An 8,109-nucleotide genomic window follows, 5' to 3' on the forward strand; every position below is an offset into this window, starting at 1 on the left:
TTCGTCAAGCTTCATATCTGCTGCTGATGGGATGACGGTATGAAATTAACCCATGAAATTCCGAAGCCTTAATATCGACTAGCAAAAACTGCTGATTCCGAGCTTCGTATGAGACGAAATGCCAACGGTTAGGCGATGATCACTTGACATTTCATCTTACATCTTACCACAAATCGTCAAGCAGACCTACTATACCATGGTATGGAGAGGTAAAGCAACATGCATCCAACTAATAGGAATATGAGAGGTGGCATCATCTTCCTTTCTTTACGGGAAACTAATCCTGAACAGAAAGCTCAAACATCTGGTAGAAGCATAATCATAGAAAGGTGGATTAGGATTTCAGGAGAAAGACACAATGGAGAACCGTCATCGTTCAGGTCGTCCTCGTTTTACCACAACGCTATAGGACCAGGAAATTGTCACAACGATGGAAGCAGCACCCGCAAGCAGTGCTTACGCCATAAGAAACGAAGTGCACCTAGAATGAAGCACACGAAGAGTTTTGTGTAGACTTCGGTCGTCTGGTTTATGTGTTCGAACTCGTCTGTGGGATTCAGTTTGCCAGTCACTCTAAAAGAAAAAAAAATCAAGTACCATAACAAAATAACTTTGTTCTCGTGTGTTGAATACTATAGTGAATTTTGTTTTACAACACTTAATGTCCCAGGTCATAATTATCAACTTGATTTGCTCATTTACGGTTACTAAAATGGAGAACCGACTTCCGAACACCTATTATGCCAACTGAATTGTAACGTTGATAAAGTTAGCATAAAAATAAATGATAAGAAACGCTTCATCAATGCTAAATAAAAACAGCAGTCAGAAAGATTTAATAATGATGCAGATTAGTTTCGGTAGGTTACAATTATATGCTGGCATCCACAGGCTGGTCACCTGGAGCAAATGGCAACTCAAGTCAGTGCTACCAACCGATCGTTGGAAACAAAGCAGACCGCTCCAAAACTATAGTCTTTCAGCAAATATTTTCACCAAATTTCACGACACTCAAAGTCAAATGGCCACCCCTTGCGGGATTGTGGCGTCTGGCAATAGATAGATAGACTTTTGTCTTTGATTGTAGTACATGGTCTTTCTTGAGTGGAAAGGTTGAACTGGAAGAAATAGTATTAGTGTTCACCTTTTTGACCCGGGCAACGCCGGGTACCCCTGCTAGTATGTGAATATAATTTACTATATATAACACGTCTTTTCTATCATCCCAAAGGTTAGGAACACAAACACTTAAACGCTCAAACATTTTATTACAGCTCATGAAAAATAGTGATCTTTTGTCCCGAGTGATGACATCCCACCAGAGGGTGACCAAAGGTAGGGTTACAGATCTTTATTTTCCTCGTTTACTAATCAGATTTATGTATCATCCCGCCGGAATATAACAGGAAGCCTTGATCGAGGTAAAGATCGTAGGATATTCTTCTATACAGAGTTTATTCATTTAAGAATTTATTTATACATGATGCCGAGGTAGTTGTAGATCTTTATTTGGGATATAGCACTGAAAGGCATTTATATTGTTTCTTTCATTTTTCTCTAATGATTTATTTATTCATTTATTCATTTATTCTTACTTATTCACTGACTTATTAATATGTTTACCAATTGGTTTGTTTTATATTGACCTGTTTATATTTTCTTGGACGACTGTGATGCCGTTTGTAAAGCAAGAGAGATTTGGGGAGTTAGAAAGTACAGAATATCGAATTATAAAGGACTAGGTTGTGTGAAATAAGGCTTGCAGAGTAAATAAGCAGTTGTTTGTGAGTTAGAGGTGGGAGGACAGCACACGAGAAGGTAATAGGCTATACTGGTTGAATCGGAGGAGTATCACAGTATCAGAAATTACAGAACATGGTTTTACACTAAGTTGCCTTAGCTGAGGTTTGTAGAATATGTAAGTTCTGAGTGAGTTAGAGGTGGAAGGATATCACAGTGGAAGGTATCTGGGTGTCTTGGTTGAATCTGAAACCTATGGGGAGTAGTAGGAAAGTCTAAATGAGATACGTCACATTACAAGGTCCTTCTGTGAGACATGAAAATTGTACGATATCATATTTAAAGCCTCTAGAGCATCCAGGTGATAGATTACATTACAAAGACCCTCTGGGAGACATGGCAATGCTGTCACATCTAAGATGGAGAGAGAGAGAGAGAGAGAGAGAGAGAGAGAGTCTTGGGATGTCACACTGAGGAGTAGTTAAGGATTAAAGTTGACATTTTTGCAGTAGGATTACACACTACTTGCCTCTAGGTATCCAGGGTGGGATAAAAAGCTTGGGATAAGACACAGGATCGTGCTGTAACTGCCATAGGAGGCTTCTTAGAACATCTTCTTGGTGATTTTTTTGCATGCTACACCTAACATCACCTAGTATGTTATTTATGTCACTTTAATATCATCAAAGTTTGCATCAGTAATATACTAAAAGATAGAGAAGTGTACTGTGTGGAATGAACCAATAAGGAATCGGTGATAAGACGACTCTTGCACCAGTATGACTGCGATCTGGGGAGAGGCATCCACAGATTACAGTCCAATCTCATGGCGACAGGGGCAGGGTGGCACGAGGCAGGGGACAGGTGTGCAGGGTGTCGGCGTCGTTGGGATTGGGATACAAGGGCAGGGAGCTCGGATGCACTGGACTTGTATGCAGGGTGGATCCGGGAGACAGGGGCAGGGTGGGACTAGGCAGGGTGCAGGCTTACAGGGTTTTGGTGTCTCCGGATCAGGGAGGCAGGGGCATGGTGGGACGAGGCAGGGTACGGGCCTACAGGGCTTCCGTAAAGGCAGGTCAGGGGAGGTCAGCTCGGTGTCATCAGGGGGTGCGATCAGCGTGCCCGGAGAGCCGTCACAGGGGCATGGCGGTGCTACACACTGGCATCGTACGTCTGGTGAGGGAGATAATATTACAGTATTAGGGGGCACTTCTCCATAGCTCCATGGTCCACTATGGGGCGCGTCTCCATAGCAGTGAAATAAATAAAGCGATGCTGTCTGCAATCATTAATTAGTTTATCGCCTGTGCATTGTATCTGTCTTGCTCCATATAACACTGTCTACTGTCACATTCTTCTCGTTTACCGTCTGTCTTGCACCTGCCCTAGCCTGTATTCTTCTGTCTACCACTATCTTGTTTTCACCATCGTGCCCTGTATCTGTTCTGCCATCCATATCACTGTCTACTGCCACTGCCTTCTGCTTCACCATCTATGCCTCGTATCTGTACTACCCTTGATACGACTGCTTAACACCACTTTCTGTTTTAATGTCTGTCTGCCCACCATACCAGTATCTTCTGTTTCACTGTCTGTCTGCCCACCATACCACTACCTTTTGTTTCACTGTCTGCCCACCATACCACTACCTTCTGTTTCACTGTCTACCCACCATACCACTACCTTCTGTTTCACTGTCTATGCCTTGTGTCTGTCCCGCCTTCCTCCTGTGTCTGTCCCGCCTTCCTCCAAACCCCCTCATGACTTCACTCTTTGAGGCAGGGATGTATGGTATGCTCTCTTCACTTCAACTTGGCCCAGGTTTTTGTCCTTTTATTGCTAATATCATGTAGCCAGCCTCATAATCTAGTATTAATCTTTTGCTCTAGATCAACTTTCAAGATGAAAAGATGGCAATTTTAGGCCAACTTGGCGTAAAAGGAGCATAGTTATGTCAATGATGAAGTGATTGGAGCCGAAGTACCCCTGTGGTAGAGTGGCCGCCTCCCAATCTGTCCTCAATCTGGGGGCGGTATTCGTAGTGCCTTTTGAGATTTCGTAATACATTTTCTTAGCGACTGACTGCACATCACGTCTCTCTCTCTCTCTCTCTCTCTCTCTCTCTCTCTCTCTCTCTCTCTCTCTATATATATATATATATATATATATATATATATATATATATACACGTCTGTGAAGCTTTAAAGCTGTAATATGGAAAGTAAATCACTAAGAAAAGGGAGCTACAAAACCTTAAACCTAAGCCATGGCAGACGCTTAATGTTGATGTTGGAAGCACTGTACTGTATGTTTTTTGATAGGCTGTAACACACACACACACACACACACACACACACACACACACACACACACACACCAGTGCCGCTTACCTGTCGTTTCCTTCTGCGGTGATGTCTCCACCATGACCACCGCCACCACCCTGAGAAAGAAACCTTGATAGAATATAAGGAGAGAATGTTGTGTGTGTGTGTGTGTGTGTGTGTGTGTGTGTCCAACAACCAAACAAAAAACTTCATTATCCTCTTCACTACAGTAACAATTTCTGAATTATATTTACTCCTTCATCGCACGTTTTACATCTCTTAAGTGATACATTTCACTCTCCGCAATTAAATGCACAGCGCTAGTCACAAGGAAGTGCAATGGAAAGGATGTACCGCTGTATTTCACGTATATCACCCCAAACATCTCTGATCACAACGAAGTGCTATGAAAAAGATTCACGGAGTAATGTAATATCAACACAAAAACAAAACTAGTCACGAGGAAGTGCTATCTAAAGGATGAAGACCCACAACTTTGTCTTCATCCACCATTCAGGTACGGGAAATAACTGCAAAACGACAATCATCTCACACTATAGTTCATTCATTTTAACTGAGCGGGGATTATCGTCCTTTTGTAGCCTGAACCCCGTAGCTCAGTGGCAGAATGTAACAAAACTAATGCTCAGCAACTTTCCCATAGAACTTCTTCGTGACTAGCACCGTACTCTAGTGTTAATCTCTTGTTACAGTCCGATATTGGAGAGAGAGAGAGAGAGAGAGAGCAATTTTACGCCTACAGTCCGTTTAACTAGGTGTAAATCGGCTGTCACTCCACCTTGAACTGTAACGATAGAAAATAGAATGCAATGCTAATCACGAGGAAGTGCTATGGAAAGGATGTAGAGCTGTAGTATCGTCTATTTCTGGGACTAAGCTACAGGAAATTAGCTGCAAAAAACGAAAATCTGGGCCAGGTTGAGGAGAAAGGAGTGTAGCTGTGGCAGTCATGCAGCTACAAAGAATCAGTCTTGCTTGTTAAAGAATTATATACCGGTAGTTAATGAAAGAAAAGCATTCGGGAGCCAAATACTAATCACCCACCAGAATATACTGTTGGCTAAGTCCAAGACACTGGCCATATCTTGACACCCTGAAGATTTCATGTTGATAACTCAAGCCGTTCATGAGATATAAAGGTGCTAAAGGCGGGAGATAAAAACTAGTTGACCTTTAGCAGCCATTTTGGTGACCTTAACCTTGACCCCAAGTGCCCATTTTCTAACTCTGCCAAAATTTTGGCCATATCTTGATATCCTGAAGGTATCATGTTGATAGCTCAAGTTGTTCACGAAATATAATGGGAACACACACACACACACACACACACACACAGACAAACAGTGGCAGGCAAAAACATTATCACTCCGCCTTCTAAAGGCGAGCGATAACAATCCGAGGAGAGAAGAATGGTAAAAGTATATGTGGTCATACGTCATGGGACGCTTGGCCGCGGTGCTTATCTTCGTAGCACAAGCCTTTGAGCCTGTGTTGGGTTATTCACCCAGTATCCTGGGATACAAGACGATTGCATCATCCACGTCACCACAATTACCTCCTCTGTTCTTACCTTTGGCACTCATTTTACCAACCAGCCCACAAAGACACCTGAGTCGAGTGACACCAGCTGCCCGCACCAGGATTCGAACCCTCGCCCTATCGGACCAGCAGCTTCACAGCATCAAAGCTGACCACTCAGCCACCGCGGCGGTAAATGAGAAAGACATTTTGAAAAAGATGAAAATGCCAGTGGTTGGAGTGAAAGATGCCAAGGATAAAACTAAAAATTGTGAGGTTAGAACAGACAAAATACTGAGGTTACGATAAAAGAGGATGAGGTTAGGAACAAAAACCCTGAGGTTAGGTCAGACAAATTCTGGCAAGGACAGAAAAATACTGACGCCATGATCGAAAAATGTCAAGGGAAGGATCGAAAATGACAAAATTAAAACCAAAAATTGCCGAGATCGTGGCCGACAAATGCTGCCGTTAAGATAAAATACCGCTAACGTTAGGACTGAAAATGCCAAGGATGGGACCCAAGACTACCAAGGTTAGGACCGAAGGATGTCGGGATTATGACTGGTATATGCCAAGGTTAAGACTGAAGAATTACAAAGTTAGAACCGCAAAATGCCAAGGTTAGAACAGCAAAATGTCAAGGTCAGGGCCGGAAAATGTCAAGATCATGACAAAAAAATGCCAGATCAGAATTGAAAATTGCTATGGTTAGGAACGAAAATGCTTGGGTTAAGACCGAAAAATTGTAAGGTTAGGGCCGAAAAATGATAAGACCGAGAAATGGTAAGGTTAGGGCCAAAAATGATGAGGTTGAGACTAACAGACGTCATGATTAAAAACCAAAGGATGCCAAGGTTAGGACCAAAAGATGCCAAGGTTAGGACCAAAGGATGCCAAGGTTAGGACCAAAGGTTGCCAAGGTTAGGACCAAAGGATGCCAAGGTTAGGACCAAAGGTTGCCAAGGTTAGGACCAAAGGTTGCCAAGGTTAGGATCAAAGGTTGCCAAGGTTAGGACCGAAGGATGCCAAGGCTAGGACCGAAGGATGCCAAGGTTAGGACCGAAGGATGCCAAGGTTAGGACCAAAGGATGCCAAGGTTAGGACCACAGGATGCCAAGGTTAGAGGAATTATTCTGTGTGGCTTTGGGTGACCTCGTAGCACTTTTGTATGTTACTGATTTAACTTAGGTTGACACTGAAGCGATTAAGAAACCATACAAAAGAATGTCAAGGTGTGAGGCATGAAGCGGAAAAGAAATAGCTGAAGAAGAGAGGGCACGAAGCCTCCAATGCCACACTGAATACGGCTCAAGACCGAAGAACGCAAAGGTTAGGAATGAAGCATGCCAAGGTTAGGACCAAAGAAAGCTGTCAGGTTAAGACCAAGGGACATGTCTTCCTGGAACTGGTCAGGGACCTTATTTATCATAATTTTTATGATTTTTCACAAGTACCACTCACGCCTGTCCAAATTACTCACAGCCGTGAAGTTCCTGGGAGGTATTCGTCAACGCTCTCAGAGAATCTCACAAGTGTGATTAGGAGCACACAAGTGAGTGTGTGAAAACATGCTACCGTTTGCAAAAGTGTTTTGACTATATGACCAGTTCGCCTTGTCGGACTGCTACTTTTCAGAAATATTGAGTTATAAATACAAATAAACATTGATATGCGTATAGTAACCTATAAATCCATATTTCGACAATTATCCGTGTTTATTATCAAATATAAAAGTTGTTGGAGTTGGCGGTTGCGTCTTTTTGGTTTCTTTTTTAGGCAGCTTTAGACAGCTGGGGACAACCTATTATATTCTTTGTAACAAATTCTGGTCTCTTGTGAATATAAAAACTGTGCTTGAAATAGGTAAACATAGCATTTACTGGTGGTGATGATAGTGGAAGAGAAATTTAAAATTAATCCTCGAAATTCGAGGACCTTAGGGGGTCGAGACTTGGGTTGTGCACCTTACATCACTCATTCCAACTCACTCAAAAATACTCGCACACTGGATGTGTGTGTGTGTGTGTGTGTGTGTGTGTGTGTGTGTGTTTGCGGGCATACATGAATAACATTTGTGGTAATTCATTTATTCCTGAGTATGCAGTGTTGTCACCAGCACTGCATTGCTGCATTTCCCAGCAGCTAATAATCTCAGTGCCACTTTTGTCTGCAGTTACAGCCCCCTTCACTCAAAGCAGTTGTCATTCACTTTCGCACACAGTCATATGAATGGAGTCAGTATGATCCAGTCTAAACATTTCTTGCGTTTACCACCATCGTACGCAACAGCGATAAGTCTGCAAGGGCAAAAAAAGTACGGATGACGGATTCGAAGTTGTTGCTGCTCGGCTTCTTGCTTTCTCGTCTACAGTAGGACTCGCGCACGTTTGCGGCTGTGGTGTGGCTCGCAACTGTGTACAATGGTGCCATGTTTCCCCAACTTGCGATGTGAAACGGAAGCTATTTATGTACAAGGCATCACAAATTCGATAAATTCAGATGA

The 8,109-nt window shown here is 42.8% G+C and overlaps 1 protein-coding gene across 1 annotated transcript; it reads right to left on the reverse strand.

Moving 5' to 3' along the window:
• Positions 1 to 2,162: 2,162 nt before the first annotated feature.
• LOC145408943 (uncharacterized) lies at positions 2,163 to 4,184 on the reverse strand. Its single transcript, XM_080279523.1, has 2 exons — positions 4,131 to 4,184; positions 2,163 to 2,913 (listed from the first exon to the last, which is right to left on the reverse strand). The coding sequence occupies exons 1-2, from the start codon at positions 4,162 to 4,164 to the stop codon at positions 2,552 to 2,554; spliced, it is 396 nt and encodes a 131-aa protein (XP_080135649.1). The 5' UTR covers positions 4,165 to 4,184; the 3' UTR covers positions 2,163 to 2,551.
• Between the last annotated feature and the right edge of the window lie 3,925 nt (positions 4,185 to 8,109).

This window comes from Coenobita brevimanus, chromosome 79, assembly GCF_032717465.1.
Source record: "Coenobita brevimanus isolate Jiangsu-jjx chromosome 79, ASM3271746v2, whole genome shotgun sequence".
NCBI lineage: Eukaryota > Metazoa > Arthropoda > Malacostraca > Decapoda > Coenobitidae > Coenobita > Coenobita brevimanus.